The sequence below is a fragment of the Sarcophilus harrisii genome, chromosome 2 (assembly GCF_902635505.1).
Source record: "Sarcophilus harrisii chromosome 2, mSarHar1.11, whole genome shotgun sequence".
Classification (NCBI taxonomy): domain Eukaryota; kingdom Metazoa; phylum Chordata; class Mammalia; order Dasyuromorphia; family Dasyuridae; genus Sarcophilus; species Sarcophilus harrisii.
Window position 1 is genome coordinate 503,160,889 of NC_045427.1, and position 26,166 is coordinate 503,187,054.

The following is a 26,166-nucleotide window of genomic DNA, read 5'->3' on the forward strand; positions in this document are numbered from 1 at the left end:
CCAAATTTTTCTCCTTTCCTTCTTCCCCTCCCCTCTTCTGAAAATGGTACAGTTTGGCAGTTTATACATGTGCTATTATGTAAAACATATTATCATATTAGTCACAGTTGTAAAAGAAGAAATGGATCAAAAGGAAAAAAACATCAGAAAGAATAAAACAAGTGAAAATTATAGCTTTTTATTGACAAAACATATGCATGGGTAATTTTTCAACATTGACTCTTGCAAAAACTTCTGTTCCAACTTTTCCCCTCCTTCCCTCCACCCCCTCCCCTAGATGGCAGGTAGTCCCATACATGTTAAATATGTTAAAGTATATGTTAAATACAATATATGTATATATATTTATACAATTGTCTTGATAGACAAGAAAAATCAGATTTAGAAAGGAGGTAAAAATAGCCCGATAAGAAAAACAAAAATGCAAGCAAACAATAACAGAAAGAGTGTAAATGCTATGTTGTGGTCCACACTCGTTTCTCAGTGTTCTTTCGTTGGGTGTAGCTGGCTCTGTTCATTACTGATCAATTGGAATTGATTTGGATCCTTTCATTGTTGAAGAGGGCCACTTCCATCAGAATTGATCACCATATAGTATTGTTGTTGAAGTAAATAATGATCTCCTGGTTCTGCTCATTTCACTTAGCATCAATTCATGTAAGTCTCTCCAGGCCTTTCTGAAATCATCCTGTTGGTCATTTTTTATAGAACAGTAATATTCCATAATATTCATATACCACAATTTATTCAGCCATTCTCCAATTGATGGGCATCCACTCAGTTTCCAGTTTCTGGCCACTACAAAGAGGGCTGCCACAAACATTCTTGCATTCTTCTTTAAGATCTCTTTGGGATATAACCCCAGTTGTAACACTGCTGGGTCAAAGAGCATGCACAGTTTGATAACTTTTTGAGCATAGTTCCAAATTGCTCTCCAAAATGGTTGGATCTATTCACAATTCTACTAACAATGCATCAGTGTCCCAGTTTCCCCACATCCCTTCCAACATTCATCATTATCTTTTCCTGTCATCTTAGCCAATCTGAGAGGTATGTAGTGGTATCTCAGAATTGTCTTAATTTGCATTTCTCTGATCAATAATGATTTGGAGCATCTTTTCATATGGGTAGAAATAATTTCAATTTCATCATCTGAAAATTGTCTGTTCATATCCTTTGACCATTTATCAATTGGAGAATGGCTTGATTTCTTATAAATTTGAGTCAGTTCTCTATATATTTTGGAAATGAGGTCTTTATCAGAACATTTGACAGTAAAGATGTTTTCCCAGTTTATTGCTTCCCTTCTAATCTTGTCTGCATTAGTTTTGTTTGCACAAAAGCTTTTTAACTTGATACAATCAAAACTTTCTATTTTGTGATCAATAATGATCTCTAGTTCTTCTTTGGTCACAAATTCCTTTCTCCTCCACAGATCTGAGAAGTAAACTATCCTGCGTTCTTCTAATTTGTTTATAATCTCATTCTTTATGCCTAAATCATGAATCCATTTTGACCTTATCTTGGTGTACGGTGTTAAGTGTGGGTCAGTGCCTAGTTTCTGCCATACTAATTTCCAATTTTCCCAAAAGTTTTTGTCAAATAGTGAGTTCTTATCCCAAAAGTTGGGGTCTTTGGGTTTTTCAAACACTAGATTGCTATAATTATTGACTATTTAAAAAAATATGCTTCACTCTATATTCAGATTCCACCAGTTCTTTATCTAAAAATGGAGAGAATTGTCCTTCAGGAGTCATGTGTACTTGTCTTGATTCATTGTGTTGCTGAGAAGAGCTGTGTCATTCATAATTGATCATCACACAATGCTGCTGAGACTGTGTACAATGTTTTCCTGGTTCTGCTTATTTCACTTTGCATCAGTTCATGTAAGTCTTTCCAAGTTTTTAGGAAATCCTGCCTGCTCATCATTTCTATAGCACAATAGTAATTCATTACATTCATATACCACAGCTTGTTCAGCCATTCCCCATTGATGGGCATCCTCTTAATTTCTCATATTTTGCCACCACAGCAAGCATTGCTATAAATATTTTTACACATGTACGTTCTTTTCCCTTTTTAAATTATCTTTTTGGGAAACTTTGTAGCAGAATTGCTGAACCAAAGGTTTATACAGTTTGGTCACCCTGAAGAATCTTTTAAAGTGACATCTGACTTTTCTGTGGTAGTTTTAGGCAGGTAACTTTTTGTTGTTTTTGAGTCATTTCTGTCATGTTCAACGTCCCATGACCCCATGTAGGGTTTTCTTAGCTAAGATACTGGAGTGATTTGCCATTTCTTTTTCTAGCTCATTTTATAAATGAGAAATTGAGGCAAACAAGATTAAGTGACTTGCCCAGGGTCCCACAGCTTATTAAGTGTCTAAGGCAAAATTTTAACTCAGTTCCTATTGACTCTAGGCTTAGCATTCTAATCACTGGGCCACCTCGCTGCCCTAAAGTAGTTAACTAATTGGAGGGGGAGGGGGAGACCTAAGCTACACTAGTTGGGTTTAGGCTCTTCTTAGCTTCTCCCTTGCATTTGTATGTTCATCTTCTCATGCTGTCTTGAGGAATCAAAGTTACACAAGTATTCAAGAAAATTCAGGAAAGGGGGAGAGAGACAGACAGAGAGAGAATCTTAATGAAGATGAAACTGAGCTAATCAGCAAAGGTTTCTTGGCATAGGTAAATTCTCATCTCACATAAAAGGCACAATAGTCATGGAGTAGCAGAAAGGAAGGCAGTTCATGAATAGTCTGAATAACATGAGCTAATACACATAGGATTATGGATTGAGAGCTAGAAAGGACCTTAGTCATCATCTACTGGAACCCACTCATTCTGCAGATAAGAAAACTAACCTCAAACAGAGTAAATGACTTGGTCAAGGTCACACAAGTGGCAAATTCAATATTTAAATCCAAGTTCTCTGATTCCATTTTCATTGTTCTTTCCATGGCACCATTACTCCATAAGCCTCAGAACTGGGGATAGAATATTATTCTTGTTAGATTCAGTTCAACTAAGTTATGTACGATCCTTATCTAAGCATGTCACAAATAGAATTCCTTTCTTCCCGTGTATGAGCATCCAAGCCTGTTGATGAATCTTACAAATATAAAATCTTATTCTTTCTTAACCTACTATAATCCTTCACTAATATACACAGTTTAAGTGTTAACCCTTTCTGATCCAACATGTACCACTGAAAGTTGACTTAACCATTTACAAGCCACTCTGTTAACAGAAGTACGGTGTCTTTGAAGGCTGCAGCTGGATTTTATGACTATGGGATCAGTGATTCCAGCACCAGCTGATTATATAATATGCAATAAAATATTTTCCATCTCCAGAGTCAGTTTCCTCAGTTGTAAAATGGAGGGACTGAATCACATAACCTCCAAGTTCTCTTCCAACTATAATAAACCATGTTTCTTTGTCAATGACAAGTCCAGATTTAATAAGATTTCAGGCAGCATTCTTTATTCCAAGAGAGTGCAGTAGAAATTTAAAAGCAAAAGTTGATTGTTTCTTCAGCTCCATAACAAATCTTTCCTGCCTGCTATTTTAAGGATTTTTAAAAGTTCACACATTTTGCCCAGTGTTTAGCTTTGCAAATTCCACTGACATTGCCAGATATGTTCTCTAATATCTTTCTGCTTGTTAGTCTCTTTAAAATAAAAAGAGAACCTGTAATCTGTTTTTCCAGTCCCATGTTCATTCTATTGTGTTTAGTGATTAATTTCACTCTTTTTATACTTTTAGGTTCGGGTGATGTTGGATTTATGTAATAGCACCAAAGGGATCTGCTTAACAGGTATGTTTGCAAATTCAGTACACTGTTCTGTCTTACATGTTAAAAATACATCCTAGTAGAATTTGTCAGAATTATTACTAGAAAAAAAGAAAGAATCATTCTGAAAAATTACACTTTGGTTTACTTTAAGAGATATTGTCTAATTGGGAGGGATTCTAATATGGGTAGTCACTATAAAATATTGATATTGAAATGTATACTTCAAGGGAATTTAGAGATCACTAAGGAATTAAGAGATCACTAAGTCTAATAATAAATGAGAAACTTGCAATAATTTGACCAAAGCCAGGGATTTTTGCTTTGGAGTTTACCCACTCAGGAAGAAGAATGCCTTTTAAGCTATTAAAGTGCACATCATTTGTGTACACACAGTGTATAAAACAATAGTAAAAGTATAAGGTTGATGTTACAAGATTGAAACAGGTCAATAAAAAAATACCCCAAAACCCAGTTATTAATAGCCTGCCATGTGGTCAGGCCTGTGCCAGGACTAAGGCATCCCTTCATATAACTGGAACGACTTAAACTCTAGATTAGCTCCCCTTCATTTTTGCACAAATTAGGCTTAAATATATACATGAAGAAAAGTGTCAAATAGGAAGAGAGATCATAAAGAGGCAACACGAGCTTGGGAGAAGGGAGATGGAAGAGTCATAGGGGTTATAGCTGATGACATTCCATTCTTATGGACTTTTTTGTATTCCTTTGTCCTCTCTTCTGTTCCTTAAATACAGAATTCTCCCTTTATAACCTCATTCATTCTCATAGCTTCAGTAGTACCTCTTTAAAGATGAATACCAGTAGTCAAGGGAGTGCTGGAATTGGGGTGAGGGAGACTGGGTTTAAGTCCTGCTTCAGATACTATCTGGGCAAGTCTTCAGGATTCAGTTTCTTCACCTATAAAATGGATATAATGATACCTGCATTACCCATTACACAAGAAAACATTAGGAACTTTAAAGCACTATAAAAATGTAAGATAGAGTTATATAATGATTAGATAATATCTAATGTGAATAATGTGATTATCTATTCAGTTATCAAATCCTCCTGCTTCTACCCCCCAAATATCTCTTGCATCTATTCTGTCTATCCCCTTTCCACTGCTACCATGTAGGACAAACCCTCTTTTATTACATCTCATCTGAACCACTATAAGGGCCTCCTATCTGGACTCTTTCACTCCAGTCTATCTCAGTTCCAATCCTTCGATCAACCATTGCCAGGTTAGTTGTCCTGAAGTTAATTCCTTTTATTCCATAATTGCCAGCGAATACAAAATAAAGCCTAAACTTCCTAGTCTGTCATTCAAGGCCTTGAATAGCCTGGCTCCAAAGCCATCCTCCCTTATCTCCCAAAGCACCCTTTCACAAACCCTATGTTCTATCCCTGGAGAAGCCAGGTAGCACAGTAGATAGAATGCTGGATCTAGAGTCAGGAAAACCTGATTTCAAATCCAGATACTTGCTAGCTGTATGACTATGGGAAATGCATTTAACTCTGTTAACTTCAGTTTTCTCATCTGTAAAATGAGCTGGAGAAGGAAACAGTAAATCATTGCAATATCTTTGGCAAGAAATCAAAAAAAAAAAAAAAAGGGTCACAAAGAGTCACATGTGATTAAAAAAGAAAAATACTAAGCAACGACAAATGCTCCATCCAAACTCAAACTATTTGTTCTTCCAAACTCAATCTGTACTTTTCTGCCTCTAAAGCCTTTGCCACTATATGGAATAATTATCCCTTCTCCTTCCTCTATCTTTACTTCTCCCCACAATAGTCAGATTCTACTCATCCTTCAAGGTTCAATTCAAACCCTAGATTTTTCTCTATGTGGGCCTAACTGATCTCTACAGCAAAAGTACCTTATTCTTTCTCTGAACTCCCAGGACACTGTATATACTTCTCTCTTAGCATTAATCATATTCTCCTTGCATAATATGTTTTGTACATTATCTTATTTTTGTTTCTTCTTTCCCCCAGCCTGACTGTGAATTTCTTTTTTTTAAATAGTATTTTATTTTTCCAAATGCATACAGAGATAATTTTCACCATTCACCTTTGCAAAACCTTATGCTCCAAATTTTTCTCCCTCCCTCCTCTGGTCCCCTCAGTCCAAGACAGCAAGCAAACTGACGTAAATTAAACACGGGAAATCCTTCTAAACATATGTCCATATTCGTCACGCTGCACACACAAAAAAGGACAGATCAAAAGGGAAAAAACTCAAGAGAGAAAAAAAAACAAATAAACAAAACAACAAGAATAAAGGTAAAAATACTATGATTTGATCCACATTCAGTCTCCATAGTTCTCTCTCTGGATATGGATGGCATTTTCCATCCCAAGTCTATTGGAATTGCCTTGGATCACTGCATTGCTGAGAAGAGCCAAGCCCATCAGAGCTGATCATCACATAATCTTGTTATTACTGGGTACAAGGTTTTCTTGGTTCTTCTCACTTCACTTAGCATCATAAACTGTGAATTTCTTAAGGACAGAGACTCTATATTAACATTTTTATAATCCCTTTTAGAGTCTAGAACAAGAGTTCTTAACCAGGCATCCATAAATCAACCCCACCCCCCCAGGGTCTATGGATGGATTTTAGAGGGATTTTAGATGATTATTTGGATGGGAAAAAATACTTTCTTTTCTTTCTATCTACCCCTTTCTTTACCTTCACTAAACTCTAAGTGGAATTTACCATTTCTTTCAATTGCAGATTTTTGAAAAAATGTCTAATTCTGAAAGAGAACTATAGACTTCATTTGACTTTCAAAGGAATTCACCACATACAAAATGTTATATACACCTACAATACTAGAAAAATGTTAATGTTTAGTGGCTGAAGTAATGTCTGTATGTACATGTGCCTTAGGGTTTTTGTGGAAGGGAAAGGATAATTTTTACCTGCTGATGATAGCTACTTCTTTCTGCTCATCAGGCTGCCATCTTGACCCAATGTACCTACAGTGATACAGCAGATAGATCACTGGAATCAGGAAGACCTGAGTTCAAATTCTGTCTGAAATATTTAGTGACTGTGTGACTCTAGCCTGAGTTCCCTAATCTTTAAAATAAAGGGATTGAACTCTGAGAACCTGTGAGGTCATTTCCAATTCTTATTATCTATCATCCTATAAACCTATAAATTGGTAGTGGATAAGGGAATAGAAATTGCAAAGCCTTGGTTTGATTACATTAGGGGTACAAAAGAAGCCCTTTTCTTTTAGGACTTACTTTGGAGTTAAGATCATCTTTAAGTGACAGAAATACCACTAACAGCACTCGTGAGCTTAAGTATGGTTACTATTATTGTTTACATGATAAATCTGCCTTACCCTGAAAATACTCAGGGTTTGGCAGGCTGATAAACAGGTAAAAAAAATATTCAATTTATCAATAAGCTTTCTTTTTTAAGGCATTTAAAGTTACTTACCTAGGGTCACACTAATCACATTTGAATTCAGGTCTTCCTGATTCCAGGACCAGTGCTCTCCCCACTTTTATTAAGGGCTTAGAATCATACATTTAGAGCTTTAAAAGTTTGACCTTAAAAATAAAATAAATAAACTTAAAAAAGAAGAAAGTTTGACCTTAAAAGTCAATCAGGTTAAGCCTTCTCAGCTTATATTTGAAGAAATTGAGGCTCAGGAAGGTGATTTTGTTTAAATAGATAATAGATATATCACAGCTAATAAGCAATCAAACTAGGGCTTATCAGTTCCTCTGACTCCCAGTCCAACACTTTGGGTATAACTGCTTTAAGAATACAAAAGAGATTTTTTTAAAAAATACAAAAGAGAAGGGGGGAGGGCAGAGGAAAGGAGAAAAATTTGGAACACAAGGTTTTGCAAAGGTTAATGTTGAAAACTATCCTTGCATGTATTTGGAAAGATAAAATACTATTTAAAAATAAAAGAATGCAAAAAGATAGTCAGGAAGCTTACATTCCACTTTGACAGGGTAGTTGATTCACTGAGCAGGATCAGAAACTAGTATTTTTACCATTTAATTTATTCTGCCCTACTAATTGTTGGCACATAGTAGACATTTAATAACTGTTTCCTGATTATAGATTGATTGATCGTGGAGGCTACTCAATAAATATTAATTGATCAAAACAATGGAATTTTAGGCAGCACAATAAACATCTTTGGGGGGAAAATATCTGTTTTTCCTTTTTGTTTCTTGATTCTGTGGTTTGAATAGTCTCCATTTCTGCCTTGGCATGTGACCATGATGGGTACTAAAGAAATGAGTGGATAAGTGAAATTACAAGCATAAAATCGCTGCTAAAAGAGAAAAGCAGTTTCTTTCACCCTTTCCCAATTTATTTTATGATGATAAAATGGCTTCTGCGCTAAGCAGTGAATGCTGTGTGATGAGGCTATTGAGAACACTTAGAGATGAATTGTGATTGTGCAAGGGGGTGGGGAAGAGGAATCATATCTTTGCTGGAAATTGGTTGAGGTTGTTAATACTTGGCACCTCAATGCTGTTAAAAAGCCAGCTCTTTCTTGAAAATGGGCCTGATTTTCCTTGGAACACTCTATAATTAAAACTTAGCTAGGCAAAGTACAAATTTGAGAGATGTGTGGGTGCTGGATATCTCAGAACTGACCGAGGTTCTGCAGTTTCAGAGGGGGGGAGTCTGACAGCCAGGTGTGTTATGGACATGGATTCGATTAACCGGAGTTGTGGGTTGTGGCCCTGAGCAGGTTCACCTGGGTCAGGCCACAAACGCAGAAGGAAAAATCAATTACCCAGGAGAGAGACCGTTGAGCCCAATCTCTTCATTTTCAGACCAAGTTAAGGAGTTGCCTAAATTAACACTGGGAGTCATTCTCCGAGCAGACATTCAAATTCAGATTCTCTGAATACACATCCAACATTCATTTGTTAGGTTACTGATGATGAGCAAAGAAATGGCCAAATCTGGGGACAAGAGTTAGGGAAGGAGAGTAAGTCCAAACTTTGAACCAAAAATTACCTTTCCCAAGGCAGGTCTTTGTAACTTAGATGTGTCCCAGTAGCTGTGAATGCAGATCCTGCTCTTTTCCCTTCCCTTGGGTCTCTATCAGTGGTTGCTATGGAGATGAGATAATACTTAAGTTAGTATGACGTCCACCTCAAGGCAAATACATGTGTCTAGTCTATGGCACAGGCTCCAGTTACATGAATGCATGAAGTGTCTAGAAATGCAAGGGGCGAGAGTTCTGCTGGGTTCTGCCCAGGTCAGACAACAGCTGGACTAAGAGATGCAGTTCTGAATGCCACACTCCAGTAAGGACGTCAGCACGCTGGAGAGCTTCCAGGGTAACCCAGATAGAAAGGAGACTTGAAACTATGCCATACGATGTTAAGTTGAAAGAATTGGGATGTTTAGCCTAAGGAAGAGAAGACCAGATAGTTGACTTTAGCCTTTGGAGGGCTGCCAAGCAGACAATTAAGCTCTCCTGCAAAGGGCCAGAGGGCAGCCTGAGTAACAAAAAGTAGAAGCTGCAAAAAGAAACTTGAAAAAACTACCCAAGAATCAGGAATTAGGGCTAGATAGAGTCTTGGGAGGTACTACACAAATCATAAGATCATTGTGCATTTAGAGCTAAAAGAGGTCTCAGATCTCATCTAATGCAATCTGCTCACTTTATAGGTGAAGAAACTAAGGTTCACAGCAGAAAAAAAGCCTGGCCCAAAATCACAGAGCTATGACATAGTAGTGGGGCTCATCTCTGAGGACTTCTGAGAAAGAACGGATGCCCTTTTAATGGAAGATTCCACAGAAGAATCTGAGATTCTATGATTTTATCAAGTGCTATTAAATAGTTGAATTTAACAGAAGCAGGTAACATTAAGAAAGAGATTATTGGGCTCTTTAGTCTAGAATATCGAGGTTCAGATGCTGCTTTTGATGCTCACTAGGTTTGTGACCCAGCACAAATAACAACTTAGATGTGTTTTAGGCAGTTCCTTAGGACTTATCTACTAAATTACAGACGTATTTTATAATCCCTATAATTTCCCTTGCTAGATTAGTAGGGATTCATGAAGAATTTAGCAGACAGAATTTCCACCTTAATAGATGTAAAGTCTATAGATATAAATCTATGTAAATTCTATAATTTACAATAGCTAATTGTGTTCAAAGTTGGCGCTAGGTAACCAATTCCTCTTTGGTCTATTCCTAGAGTGAACTTTTCAAAATCTTGTGCATGACCAAGACCTAATCTCCTATATTTATTTTCTTGACTGTTTCTGATTGTCTGCTAACACAAATTTTCCTGTGCTCCCAGAAGCTTAACATATGGGCTGATTTAGAAGAAGGAGGATGGACTTTTTAAGTCAGGCTCATGGGTTCACCTATCCTTTAGGTGGACATGGAATAAAATGGACTTAATTTTCAGATGCCTTAGCTAATGAAGAGAGAATATACCCAGACCTTTCTCTCCTCCCCATCTCTGACTCTTATCTATATAATGGCAATAAAGGAACATGAAAGTTAAAATGAAATAAAATGGTTTGAGATGGATTGTCATTCACAGGGTTTCTATGAGAATCAAATGAGATAATGAACATTAATAGATAGAAGATCTGTGATTTAACTGATACAGTAAACATCCAGGTGAGAAACTCCCTTGATAAATGCTGGGCAATACCTTCTGTACAATTCATAGCTTTCAGAGAACTGAGCAGAAGTTAAGATACTTCTGCACAACCCATATATGCCACTGGCAGGATTTGGACCCAGATTTAGAAAGAGAGTCTCTACCATACTACTGCACAGTGTTTATATCAAACTTCTAGCTGTAGGGAGGAGGGAAAGTTTAATGATAGATAATAAGTGATCCTTACTTTTATTTAGCATTTTAAAAAATAAAGTTTTCCAGGCTACAGACATCATCTCCTTTGAGCTTCACACTAACCACAAGAAGTTGGTATTTTATACACACACACACACACACACACACACACACAATTTACAGAGGAAGAAACTAAGACCAAAAACAAACAAACAAACAACTAAGATTCAAACAGGAAGAAAAAGTTCTGTACTCTAGCCACTCTGCAACAGTAGATGCAAACATCATCTTTAAGTTAGAGATGTGTCTCCATGAGGTTAGAGCATCTTGATCAGTGCATTCAACAGTCAAGTCATTAAAACACTGATTTGTTGGGTTTCTCCCCATTGTTCAGCTATTTGCCTAGAATGACTGAATTAACCTTTTGTCTTAGTGTTTGGTAGATTTAACCTCAGAATCTATGGGAGGTTTGAGTTGGTGGCAAGGAGTTAAGTGGATGTGATATCTGTGTGAAAGTGAAGACTTCATTTCTGCTGCTAATGGCTCTATCCACAGATAGAGCTTTGTACCCACAGGTACAAAGAGAGCATCTGCTGTCCTCTCTGTTCCAGGTTGCATTAATGTAGGCAGGAACCCTGAAGGAATCAATTCAGGAGAATAGGGCATATTGATTTCTGCAACATAGAGCTCTGCAGAATGAAGTTTGTGACTTCTTGTCTTTCCCCTGCTCTAGAATACCCAGTCTGAGCTGGATACAGAATCAACCTATAAATCCTTGCTATGGGAGAAGGCTAAGATCAAGAGTGGCTTGAGCTTAAGAGTGATAAGCTGCAGAGAAATGATGACGTCAAACAGATGTCTGCATTAAGTTTGGCTCCATATGATGTGTGTGAGAGGGTGGGTGTTGGGGGACCAGGCTACCACAGTAGGTAAGTTCTATTATCATCCCCATTTTACATATGAGAAAACTGAGGACTGACCAGGGTTAAATGATTTGCTTAAGGTCAAATAACTAGTAAGTGTCTGAGACAGAATTTAAATTCAGATCTTCCTGACTTCAGAATAGTTGGGTAGTGAAATGGATTGAGTTCAGGAAGTCAGGAAGCCCTGAGTTCAAACAGACACTAACTAGCTATGTGACCGTGGGCAAGTTACTTAACTCTGCTTCCGTTTCCTCATCTGTAAAATGAGCCAGAGATAGAAATGGTAAACAACTCTAGTATTTCTGACCCCAAGGAGTCAGACACAGCTGACAAAGGACTGAACAGCAACAACTTCCTGAGTCCAAGTTGAGAACACTTAGCTAAAATACCAATTGCCTCAAGAAACTTCATCTGACCTTATCATATGCAGACCACTCTTTGCCTTTGTAATGGTTACTCCCCATTACTGATGTGTGGAATTTATTTTATTTGCATTTCATGGATCTTCAAAACCAAAAATATTCATTATCGAAGGCCAATCTTTTGAGGATGAGCCTTGTCCATGTTTAACGAGGCTGATCCTTGGCTGAAACCCGTATTTCCTGTCCTGGTTTTCCGTGGATTACTCTTGTCTGCTCGATTTGACTTTAAGCTTCTTAAAGGAAGAGACTTAACACTTCTCCATCATCTGTGTCCTTTGATATTCTGGCTGAAGAACTACTCTTAAAGTAAGAAGGACCTAGATTTAAATCTCTGACAAATATTGGCTTTGTGTATTGAGCTCTCAGTGTATTGGGAAACTCTCTAACACACCAAAATGCAGAGAATGTGCCAACTTGCATTGAGAAGGAATTTTGTCATCCAAAAGTTTCCTATTCTATTCCTCCCGTACCTGTGGTAGAACACATGCTCAATAAATGCTCATTATATGAATAAAATAAGTGAATACATACATGGATGAATTTATGAAAAAAAACTTTCCACCCTCAGGGTTATTTTTATCATACACACTCTTTGGGGGAAAAAAGGAGTATTTATTTTTGTTTCTCATGTTTCAATCTCATTAACTTGCCTGAGCACCCAAGAAGAATGATTTACAATAAGACATACCTATTTGTGACAGGAAGAACTTGTTTGTTAAAATATTTGTAAATGACTCATCTGAACCCCTGAAATCCCTTTCCAATTATGCACCAAAGAAGCTATTTGTTATCTGATACTGATCTTAACTGTTCCCATACAACTTAAAAGAATTTTTTAAAATGAAATCCCTGGAGAACTGGGTTATGCTACTATTAGCTTGACTATTTGTGTAAAGAAAGACTCTTGATAGGGCACTAAAAATTTAAGGAGAATAATTCTTGGCTTACTTAGGTCTATGTTTATTAAAGATGAAACACTTTTGTGACAGAAACTTCATTAATTTGTCATGAAAAGAGAATAGACAAAAATTGTTTGTCAAATGAAACAAAGATTGATTTCTATTGACAAGGGGGTCATGGTTGAATTGTTCATAGGGTTCTCTCGAGGCATTTATTTAACGAGTTCTAAACAAAAGCTATGGTTTCATTTTGTTCATTGTAATCAAATATTTATCAAAATCTTAGAAGGAATGGGATGGGAGTTATTAAGGGGAAGGAGTAAAATGTTCTGCTGTTCACTGATTTTTTAATAATAATTTTACTTTTTCTATCAATCTTCTTTTTAATATATTTTTTTCCTGTTTTAGGACCACCTGGACTACCAGGTAAGATACCATTAAATTTCCAGTAACATGGGAAGGGGGACTGGACATTCCTCCATCAGTTTTAAGGAAAAGGGAAAGGAGCTGGAATAATTCCCTATCTCATCTTCCTTCCCCAGTCCATAAGTCTGACAATCTTTTTTCCTGTCTATTGCATGGGAAGAAAAGGAGAGGGAAGGAGAAGGAGCTAGTTCCTATTCTCAAATTGTCTTTGACAGCCTTAATTCAACCTACCAGCCCTGTGGCTTTAGGACTTTTACCCTACTTTTTATATAATGCATATAAGAAGATTGCTTTAATTCAAGCTCATTCTAAAGCTAGTGCTGAATATTCTGCAAATATTCACTAATTTTCTGTTTTGGTTTAGGACCTCCAGGAATGAATGGGTTACCAGGACACAATGGATCAGATGGACTGCCAGGCATTCAAGGACCAAGGGGAGAAAAAGGAGCAAATGGGAAAAAAGGAAAAATGGGTATTTTGTCAAAACTTATAAGTAATCCTCTTATCTCATATCTTTGTGACTATATTTGGAAAAAAATGAAAAGTGGTGATTGAGAAATTAGGAAATTTTTGATTCAGTGATATCCTGCAAGTCTTCATGATCCAGTCTGAGGGCTCTTTCCCTCTCTGCCCCAATTCCTAACCAAACCTCAATATATTCTCATTTAATACTTGGGAAGAAATGATCTCTCCAATTGGTTTCTGAATCCCAAAAGTTATCTTGCTTCCTGGGATAATAACATGAATCAGATTGGCCTTCCCCACCAGTTTTTTCTCAGTTTAGTCCTAGTAGTGTCCTCTCTGCTCTCTTAATCTCCACTATCTTTTCCCCTGTGCAATTTGTTCATTTCAATTCAACATACATTTATTAAGCCTCTCTTAGGTATAGGATACACCCAGGTCTAGGAATACAAAGGCAAAAATGAAAAAGTCCCAAGGAGTTTACATTCTATTGGGCAATGTGATATGCACTCAGACAATTACATAGAAAAGACACAGAAAGCTTTCAAAGTCATTTCAGGAGAGAAAGAACTCTAACAACTCTAGCAGGAAAAGTCTTGTGTAGTAGGTGGAACTCCTGAGCTGAGGAACGAGAAGAGAGCTACAAGGTAGAGATAAAGACAGATTGCCTTGGACATAAGACCATCTGTACAAGGATCTGACAGTGGAACTATTTGGGAAAAAAAGCTAGAAGTCCATTTCAACCAAAACATAAAGCATGAAGGAAAATAATATTAAATATTAACATTAAATGTGGCTCTAAAAGTAGGTAGGAGATATACTGTAGAGGTCTTTGAATTTCAAAATGAGGATTTGGTCCTTTATACATAGGCAATAGGAAGTAATTGAAATAGTTGAGTGACATATTCAAATTCTGTGTTTTAAGAATTAAAATTTGGCAGCCATGTGAAAAGTCAAATGAAGAAAGAGGAAACCAGAAACTGGGAACCTAATGAGGAGGCTAATTAGGAGAGGCAAGGAAGATTTGAATTTTAGTAAAGATTATGTGAGTAAAGAGAAGATAAATACATACACACACATACACACACATATATACATTCTTATATGTATTTATATTTGTTATGGTTGTAGTTCTAGTCAATATATATGTATATATGTCAGTTCTAGTTATAGACAATGTCTACAAATATGTATATATTATATACATATATTTTGCTATAGTTATGTTGTTCAGTCATTTCAGTTGTGTCTGATTTTTCATAATCCTATTCGAGGTTTTTTTGGCAAAGATATTGGAGTAGTTTGTCATTTCCTTCTCCAGCTCATTTTACAGATGAGGAAACTGAGGTAAACAGGGTGAAGTGACTTATGCAGGGTCACACAGCTACTATCTGTTGTAGTCATTGCATGTGCTGATTCTAGCTTTATCACTGTGCCTCTCTTCATGTTTTTCTATATTTTTTGTATTTGTTGTGTTTCCAGCAGCATAGCATTCCATGCCATAACTTTTTTTTTTTAAATAAGACTTGTGATTTCATCAATACAGGGAGCTCCTGGTGAGGGCTGTCCTCTTCCCCATTGCACCTTCTCCTCGTCTTATGGAGAGGCTTCCCTGCAGGCTTAGTGGATTGACATGCCAGGTCACACGGCCAGTCTGGGACAGAACCAGCAGTAGGACCCAGATCCTCCAAGGCCAGGTCCCTCTCCACGCTGCCATACTGCATCTGCCCTAATTTATTCATCTGTTTTACAATGACTAGCCCGAGGATTGTTTCCAGTTTGTGGTTTTTCACACTAGATTCTTAAGCTACCCTCTGAATCTGATCTCAGAGAATCTGAGTTCAGATCCCTGGCTCTGGCAGTTCCTTACCTGCCCGACCTTGATCAGTCAGTCAGCTGCTTCATCTCTCTGGATCTCAGTTTATTTATCTGAAAAATAAAGGAGTTGTGCTAGACTACTCCCAAAGTCCCTTTCAGCTCTAAATTTAAAATCTTAAGATATGATTAAAATATGTTTTAAGGAAGATTAGTGAGAAGTAGCAGTGGATAGAAGGTTGATCTAATAGCCAGAAAGACCTGGATTCAAGTCCTGTCCCTGACATGCATTGATTTGGGAATGGTGAGCAAGTCACTTAACTCTCTGTAACCTTGGTAATTCTTGAGGATTACAAATCACAAAGCAGTTGCCCGTCTGTGTGACAGAAGGAAGGCATTTAAATACTGGAAGTTTCCTTTTGTGGATTCATAAGCTTGGAACTCTTCTCCCATCTTCCTGCCAAAAAAGGAAGGAAGGAAGGAGAAAGGGAGGGAGAGAGGAAGAGAGACAAAAAGAAGAAGTAAGTTGTTGGCACACCAGATCTGTTGAAGAGAGGTAATATAAGAATAAGAGCCAGCTTGACAGGTCAGCAAAGATCCAGACATGAGATGGCAGTGAAAAGGAAAAAATTATTGGCCTTGGTGATTACATAGATGTAAATAGAGGATAAAGGAAGAGAGACAAGGACGGCCATAATAGTTCTAGAATAGAAAATAAGTAAAATGTGAAATCATGATGAAAAATGGGGAGTTAGTGGAGGGTTCAGTTAGGAACATGTTGAATTTGAGAATATGGACTGGTATATCCAAGTGGGAGCGTTCTACAAACAGCTGGAAGTACTGGTCTAGAGTACAGGTCAGGGTCACAGATAGGGATTTGTCAGTCACCTTCATCAGAAGTGATAATTAAAACCATGGGAGGGGATGCGTGCATTGAGGAAGTTACCAGTCCAAAAATAGCAGGGAGCTGAGGACAAGACTTTGGAACTATAGTTGGGAAGCAGAGGGAAGAAGAGTCAGCAAAAAAGATCAAAAGAAAAAAGGGGAAAATGGTAAAAATATTTTTAGAAGGCAAAAAGGAATATGAGTAATGTCAAATCTCACAGAGATAGTCAAGGGGAGTGAAAGATAGCTGAAGAGAAGACCATTTACTTTGTCAGCAAGGGTTTTATTAGTCACCATTTAGAGAATGACTTTAGAAGAGTCTCAGAAGTTGAGTTGCAAGGAATTCCAAAAGGAATAGATGGTTAGGAAGTGGAGGCAAAGTGGACCGTGAATTTGAGAAGTTTGGCAGAAAAAGAAAATGGTATCTGAAACGTTGCAAGGCCGATTAAAGGACTATTTGGTTTGTGGGGGTGTTTTTGTTTTATTTTCTTTTTTTTTAAGATAAAGGAGACACATAACTTTGAATTTTGAACCAGATTTTGAAAGGCGCATATGAGTAAAAACAGACAGGAAGAGATAATAAAGTGGCATGTGTCTATTGTGATCTGCTCATGTTAAGTTCTTTCTTTAATAGAAAAAAATTTGCCTGTGTGTGAGAGAGATTCAGAGAAAGAGATAAAAAGAGACACACAGAAACAGAGAGACACACAGAGAGAGACAGAAACAGAGAGAGGAAAAAAAAAGAGACAGAGACAGACACAGAGAGACAGAAAGATAGAGAGAAACACACACAGGGAGAGAAACAGAGAGACAGACAGACAGACAAAGAGAGAGAGAGAGAGACAGATAGACAGACAGACAGAAAGAGAGAGAGAGAGAGACAGACAGACAGACAGACAGAGAGACACACAGGGAGAGAAACAGAGACAGAGAGAGAGAGACAGAGAGCGAGAGAGAGACAGACAGACAGAGAGACAGACAGAAAGAGAGAGAAAGAGAGATAGATAGACAGAAAGAGAGAGGGAGAGAGAGACAGAGAGACAAAGAGAGATGAGATATATGTCATTGTTATAGTTAATTAGCCTCTGCCTGATTATAGAGTTATAACTAGGGAAAAACAAATGACTAAGCACTGACATAGAGGGAGACGTTGTTTCTCCCTGTTATCCTGTAGCTAATCTTCTGTTGCTTTTATCTCCATAGGGAGTGAGGGTAAAAGGCAAACCCAAGAGTAAATGAGACTGCAGAAGCAGATAGACAGTGAAGGTTAGGAGAAGGGAATTAACCACTCCCTTTCTAAGCACGAATGCACCTGTGATTGAATTACGTTGTCCAGAGCTTGCCTGCTTCCCTCCCCAACTGAATTTGCCCCAGTTCCAGGATTACAATTCTCTCCTCTCCTTTCTTCCCTTCCATCTCTCCTTCTCTCCTTCCATCTTTCATTCCCTCTCTCTCTGTCTCTCTCTCTCTCTCTTTCTCTGTCTTTTCTTCCTTACTTTTCTCCTTCCCCTGTCTCTTTCGTTCTCCTGCTTCCCTTCCATCCCTGTCTCTGTCTCTCTCCCTGTTCTTTCTCTGTCTTTATCCCTCTGCCTTTCCCTTCTCCCTCTTTCTTCCATTCTCCCTCTCCCCCTTTCCCTCCTTTCTTTGTCTCTCTTTTTCAATGTCTTTCTCAATCTCTCTCTCTCTCTCTCTCTCTCTCTCTCTCTCTTTCTCTCTCTCTCTCTCTCTCTCTCTCTCTCTCTCCCTCTCTGTCTCCGTCTATGTAATGTCTCTCTATGTTTTATTGTATTTTATTTATTATGCTATTTAATATTTACCAATAATAATGTCTCTCTCTCTGTGTCTCTGTGTCTCTCTGTCTCTCTCTCTATCTCTCTATCTCTCTCTCTCTCTCTCTCTCTGTCACACACACACACACACACACACACACACAGAATCAGTTCGGAAGAACACAGACTTCCAGAGCAAATATAGAATTTTCTAGGCAATTTCATCAGCTCTTGCATAGAATAAAAACTTTCAACAAATATACTTTAATTCCCCCCAAATTAACAATATGACTATTTAACTACAAGTCTTTGAACACAAACCAATGGCTATTTTAATTCTAATTTGATGAGCCAACATTTAAACTACCTTTTTCACTTTTTTAAGTAAAAAGAAAATCACAGATCACAGGTGATTAGTAGATACATTTTGTTCAAAAATGAACTCTGAGAATGAGAGAAAAACAACCACATGCAAAAAAATAAAATAAAATAACACCCTGTGGCAGAATTATTGGATCTCATTACCAATTGGCAGGTTGTCCTTCCCTGCATTGCTTAGCGGGAGCCCTCTGTGAAAACGTGGTGTACAGAAATAAGGCAGAGTTCCCAGGTCAGTTCAGTCCAAGAAATTACAACCACAAATTATTCCAGATTAACTGATACTTATGTTTATTATAATAATTATCAAAGAATATCATCACAGAATAATGATGACTATGTCTCTATAGACCATTTGGTTTATCCCAAGAAACCACTAGAAATTTAAATCAGATTACTCCCATAGATAGGTGAGACTTCATTATACAGCAATCAATCAATCAGTATTTGATCAGTGTGTTCTCTATGCCTAACCTTGTGTTAGGTGAGAGGAGGGAAAACAAAAGAAGTATGAGCTGTGTCCTTGCCTTGAGAACACTATAACAAAAACTGGTAAATAAATCTGGCCAAAAGTAAAATAATAGAATACATCTGTGGATCCCTTTACATCTGAGGTAGACACTCTTCCTAGAGTTCTAGATTTACATCAATCCTTTAGTTTCCTGGTGATATGAAAGAAATAGGAAAATCATTAAGCAGTCAGGAAACTGTCATTAGAATTCTTACCTATATGAACTTTCCATCTCAGGGAAGAGAGAGACACTATAGGAAAAGGGAAATATTTGGAGCTAGATAGAAAGATGACAGAACTTTAAAAAAACCATAAAATGTTGGAGCCAAAAGGGAGCTAATCCAATGATATCAAACACAAATAGAAACAAGAACTACTAAACTCTATATAAGGATCCTTATGGACCATATAGTGACATAATTTTAAAATGTAAAATGTATGTTTTATTGTATTTTATTTATTATGCTATTTAATATTTACCAATAATGATTTTATTTAAAAGGAATTATTTCTATTATCATTAATGTAAATGATATTATTATGTGTAATATTTGTAAAGTACCTGCTTAAGTGCTATATAAATTAAATTATTTTCCATTATTAAAATAATCACTCTTAATAGTTATTAAATATATATTCATTTGCTATACATGTATTAATTACACTTTAATCTGGCACAGGGAAATGCAGTCCTATGTTTGACATCTCTGACCTAATCCAAACTCCTTCATTTTCCACATGAGGAAATGGAGGCCCAGACAAGTGAAGTTACTTGTCCAAGATCACTGAGCTAATTAATAAAGAGACCATTCATAATTGTATGTCCCAACATCAATACAATTTTAAAGTTGAAAAATCATTTTTAATTAAATGACCAAAGTCATGTCAATCACCAGTTTTAAAGAGGGAGGTTTTTAGAAACTTTTAAAATGTCTACAGATGTTCTAACCTAAGCTGAGTTCCTGTCCTTGTCGCATTAAAAACAGAATCCCAGAGAATCAAACTGTCCAAAAAGAAAGGAAAAAAACACTTGTAACTAAATTTTCAAACTCCTGAGATCCAGAGAAATTGACTTGCCTAAGGCCCCAAGGTAATAGTAATAGCATTTATAGAGCACCTATTATGTTCCAAATACTTTACAAATATTATCTCATTTGATCTTAACAACCATGCCCACTTTACAACTGAGAAAACAGAGGCAAACAGAAATTAAGTGACTTTACATAAAAACATGAAGCTAGAAAATATCTGAGGTTGAACTTGAATTTCAGATCTTCCTGACTCTGGACCCACTGCCTTATCTACCGTACTATCTGTCTGTTAAGTGATTAAGCAAAGAAAGTCTAAACCCAAATTCTCTGCCTCAAAATCTAGCAACTTTTCCATTATAACTAACTACTAATGTCCTCAATCATCTTGCCTGTGTAAATGAGAACACTGGAATGATTGAACAGTCCTATGATGTGAGACATGATCTTAGAATGTTGATTTATATAGAGTAAACGATTAAATTGACCTAATGCAAATTATCAAACTTTATTGTGATCAATAGGGGACAGTAAAGTGAATAGTGTTAGAGATATTAGGGACAACATCCCATTCTTTATCTACCTTGCAATCCAAGAACTTACTTGTTTTTAATTAACAGCTAACACAAGGGGAAGGGATATGTTAAAGTTCGGGGGGAAGGAGAAAAATGGCAGAGGTTGAAGTCATATCCCTTGGTGCTAATATAGTTAAAAGGGTTGCCCAGAGGAAATAAAACTTCTGAAGTCAGAAATCTGCTTCTGTGGCCAAGCAGAGTTGGAAAGGTACTAAGTCCTGAAGTTTTTCAAGGTTCAAGAATGCTTTTAGGGGAAGACCAGATTTTGGAGAGTCTTGAAAGCAACTTATACTTAATGAATGCAGTGGATAACAGGAAGCTTTTGTAGGTTCTTTATTTATAGGATTATAAATTTAGAGCTAGAATGGCTCTCAGAGAATACATAGTCTAAACTTCTGATTTCACAAATAAAGAAACTGAAGCCCAGAGAGTGAAGTCATTTGACTAAGATTATAGAATCACAGACTTTCCAAGGAGAAAGAGACTTCAAAGGTCATTTAGCCTGCCTTCACCCTGTACAATTAAATAACAAACATCTCTGAGGCTCACTTTCCTAATACGTGAGATAAGGAAGTTGGGCTCAATGGCTGCTAAAGTTCCTTCTAGCTCTACATTATGATTTTAATTATTTAACATTTCCCTAGGTATCTATTCCCTTTAGAATATCAGAACATCATTCCATCCTCTAATTCCTGTTTATCTGAGATTGACTTATAGGAATTTTCTGGATAAGAATAGTAACTGATATTTAGTTAATGTTTTCAAGTTTATCATATCATTTAATCACTTCATTGACAGTCTATTTATCCATATTTCAATGCTAGATTCAGTCTCAGATCAGCTAGTTGGCTCAATGGATAGACAAGACTGGAGTCAGGAATACAAATCTTCCTGAGTTCAAATCTGACCTCAGACATTTACTGGGCAAATCACTTAAAACTGTTCATCTCAGTTTCTTCATCTGCAAAATGACCTGGAGAAGGAAATGGCAAAACACTTCAGGATCTTTGCCAGGAAAACCCCAAATGGTATCAGGAAGAATAGGACACGAAATGAAAAATGACTGAACAGATTTTTGTTTTAGCCAATTAAGAAACCCCTTGCTCTATATTTTGTCCTTATATGATAAGAACAAAGGAAAGAATGGGCTAAAAGAAGGAGACACTGGGAACAAAAAGCTCTCATCTTGGAGGCAGATTTAATAATTCAGGCATTAATAAATGAGGGAAATCAGTCAGAAATAAAGAGTACAAAGGATCTGTAATCAAGACCACACAAGACTTGACAGTTATCACCCTAAAGGAGTGGGGAGCTTCATCTTAGATAATTTCAAAAAATAAAGCATTTCTAGAGTAAAGAAATGGAATTGTCCCCAAGCCCAGAAAATTATAGAACTCTCCCAATTCAACTTTAAAAAAAAACCAACAACCTGCGTGGAAATATCCTCCATGAATTCAGATCACAGGCAACTCATGTGTAAGGCACTGAGATAAGTGAACTGCCCAGGATCACATAGCCAAAATGAATCAGAAGCAAGACTGGAACTAGGGTTTCCTTAACTCTAAAATCAGCCCTCTCTCCACTATGTCACACTGCCTTTCTTCCCAAACACTCAAGCTAATCAACTACGCAAGTGGGCAGACAAGAAAGAAAACCAAAGTTCCAGCACTTGCATCAGGCAAACAAAACTCGTGGCTTTCTTTTCCCTTAAAAACATGTTCACTACAGTAGCTACAAGTCACAAGGCTAAACAAAGCAGGGCATTCATTAGTGAGCATTGTCCAAACTTGCAGACCTCACTTTCTCTAAAGCAGTGTGGAGGCAAAATAATTGAACCACAATAAGAAATTTTACTGGGAAATGAAGACTAGACTTTGTTGTACTTCTAACACTCTATTCTTCTAGTTTTGTGACAAATAAACATTTTCCCAAGAAACAAGAGGGGATGTTTTGGTAAGACTTGCTTAAGGAAAGATTTTTCTTGCATTTCATCATCTAATAATTGAATTCCACACAAAAATACAAATAGACAAAATCCTTAGCCCATGCTTTCAGGACTGGGTTTTCTAAGTAACCATTCCATAAGCAGCAATTTTCTGCTCCATAAAATCAGGATAATAATAATAACATTTTCCTTATAAGCTTGTGAGATCAAATGAGAAGATACATGTAAAGGACTTTACAAATCTTAAATCAATACATAAACGATGGTTCTTATGTAATTATTATACAATACATAATTATACTATATATTGCATGACTATAATTACATAATATATATAATCATGTAATAACAATTGTTCCCTTCTCCCACCATAGACTATTTCAGAAAAAGATTTCAGACCTTTTATAAGATGGCAGAATCCTTTCACTCTTATAAAACTTTTAAAATGACAGTCCCTGACATAGTATACATACACACACATTTTTAAAAACCGTGTTTTTTCTATTTTAACATAATAATTTAAATTTAACATAATAAAATAATGACATTTGAGGTATACATCCAACCCAATCACTTTGGCCACTGGTAACAAAAATAAAAAAAATTCAGTAAGACTAATGGACATGTCTGACAGTGTATGTAGTCAACATCCCCTACCCACAACCCCTACCTTTATCAAAAGGAGATGCTTTTTTATCATTTGTTCTCTCAGGGTTTCTCAGTAGGTATAGAGTTATTACTATGTAGGGTCTTTAAAAAAATTTAGGGGTTTTTTCATCATCATTCTGTATCAGTTTATTCAAGTCTTCCTACCTACTAATGATGATATATACTGAAATAAATCAATAAAAAGAGTTTTTAATCCTAGATAACTTAGCTTCTTAGGTTCAAAAATTTTTGATTTAAGAAAGTAATCAACTTTTAATAGCTGAATTCAAATGTGAAAGCTTTGCAGTTATATATATGAACTTTTTAAAAAAAGAAACAATAAAAGAATGAAAAAATATAATTAGAAATAAGGCATTGAGGAGAAAAAGGTCTTTGTGAAGCCAATAAATATCTTGAGAATAATATAATAAAGTAAGTACCAGATAATTTTCCCAAGCTTTGTCACATCTAGATCTTATAAAATCTTCAGATAGTATTAGTGACATTCTTGGGTCAGTGTGCTTGGATTCTATGGCAACAGTTCTCATTTTTTGTCCCCAGTATAATGTGCCTAAATTTATATGTAAAATGCAGACAAAAGAATGCTGTATCATCCAGAGTTATCCTTCCTCATTATACATCTGGATATAATGGTCTTTACCAAACAAGTGATCCACTGCATAGATTGAACTAATCATCTCCAACGTCCCTCCCAGCTCTAACATCATGAGTCCATTCCTGATTCTCTAGCTATACTGTATATGAGGCAGCTAAGTTGAATAGTAGGTAAACATTAGGCCTAGAGTAAGGAAGACCTAAATTCAGATCTTGCCTCAGGTGTTTACTAGCTGTGTGACCCTGACCAGGGCATGGTCTAGCCTTACTTCCTAAATTCCTCAGCCTCAGTTTCCTGATCTGTAAAAATGAAGATAATACCTCACAGGATCAATAAGATAATATGTATAAAAAGTTTTGCAAACCTTGAAACTCCTAATAAATGCTAGACATTACCTTATTATGACCCCTTTATAACATATAACAGGGAACGAGAGTAACTCCTTTCCAAATTGTACGAGTTTGAAGGCAAATACAAGTTGAGAGGACTCTGGGCTTGTTGTCCAAGGACTAGTCTAGCTATGGTCCCACAGAATAATACAATTTTGGATGAAAGGTGATGAACTTTTTCACTACAACAACTATCTGCTAAGTTATATAGTTGTTACACTTATGCTACCTAAAAGATTACAATCATTTGAAGTACCAAAATAACTATGCGTTAGGGATTGGTTGTATTTTTAATGCAATATAAATTATTTGAATGAAGTTTGCCAAATCCTCTCAAATTAATGGTGGCACCGAAAGTATTCACAGGCTAATTAATCAGTTTTAGAAATAGAAAGGGACCGAGAGATCATTTAATCAAGTCCCCTAATTTTATAGATGAAGAAACTGAAGCTCAGAAAAATTGAGGGTCTATTTTAAAATAATAGCTATTTGGTATATATCTTTAATCCAGTCACTGACCACTTGTGACAAAGAAAGAAAGATTCAGTATAGTCAGCTGAGACAGTGGCCATGTCCCTTGACCAGGGTTATCCAGCCAGCCAGTGTTCAAGCCATGATTTAAAGGTATGATATCCAGATTCTTTTCTGATTATGTCTTTCAAGTAAACTAATGGTTCTTAAATTTTTTTTCTCCTGTAATTGTCTTCTAGGTCAATTTTTAAAATATTAGATATCTTCCATTTTCTTATGTCTTAGTCTTTTGAATTTGTTTTAATATTTCTTTTTGTCTCATGAAATCATTAACTTCTATTTGGTCCATTTCAGTTTTGTTGTTTGGTAAAATTTTGTACTCCTTATGTTAAACAGTTAATTCTCTTTCCAAGTCTTTCAACACTCTCATTTCTTTTCTAATCTTTTTCTCTAGCATTCTAATTTCACTAGTCCCCATGATTTTGAGAACCATTTCTGATAGGGTCCAAGAAAGCAGGGAGGCCAGAATTTGCTGCTTCCCAATGATTCTCCCTTCTAAGTTTTTTTTTTCTTTTTTAAAAATAGATTTGTATGGATCCATTTTATTTTTACATGGCCTACATTCTCCTTTCTATTCCTCCATCCCAGAGAGGCATACCTTGGAATAAATAACATTTTTAAAAGAAGAGAAAAACCAGCAAAATCACTTCACTTACAAATTTTTTTTAATTCTCTTAAAAGTTCTAGCTTCAATTTTTTTCAGGAATTCTAGGTGAACTTGTGTCAAACCTATATTTTTCTCTGAGACTTTGTAGATGTTTTGAAGTCATTCTCTTCTGAGGGTTTTGTGTCTTGGCTATCACCGTATAATGGCTCTTTGTTGGGAGAGCTATATTTTACTCATTCTTCTAGCCTTACTACCTGAATTAAGCACTCCTGGAATGTCTGGACCTCCTCTGACTTTATTTTATATCTTCTTGGTCCTTTCTATTTATCCAAATGTTCCTCCTTAGTCTCCCTTCCTGGATCTTTATCAAAGAAAAGCAGATGTCCCACAGGGTTCTGTGCTGGGTTCTCTCCTCTTCCTCATTTATTCTATGTCAAGTAATGATCTCCTCAGAGTTTAATTATTATCTCTATGCTGATGATTTTCAGATCTACCTATCCAGCCCTAGATATTCTCCTAACTTCCAAATAAATATCTGCATTTGCCTATTAGACATCTCAAACTAGATGTTATGTAGACATCTTAAACTCTTCATATTCAAAACTGGACTCACTATCTTTCCCCCTAACATCATCCCCACATCCAAACTTCCCTATTACTGCCAAGGACATCACCATCCTCCTAGTTACCCAGGCTTACAATTTATGTGTCATTC

At 36.5% G+C, this 26,166-nt stretch overlaps 1 protein-coding gene across 1 annotated transcript in view; it reads left to right on the plus strand.

The window, feature by feature from the left end:
• The window catches only part of GLDN (gliomedin), an 81,638-nt gene that overhangs the window by 32,778 nt on the left and 22,694 nt on the right, over positions 1–26,166 (plus strand). The window contains exons 2-4 of the mRNA XM_003755935.3: positions 3,768–3,819; positions 13,275–13,292; positions 13,657–13,764. Of these exons, the coding sequence (XP_003755983.2) occupies positions 3,768–3,819; positions 13,275–13,292; positions 13,657–13,764 (178 nt within the window). The remainder of the gene's footprint in view (positions 1–3,767; positions 3,820–13,274; positions 13,293–13,656; positions 13,765–26,166) is intronic.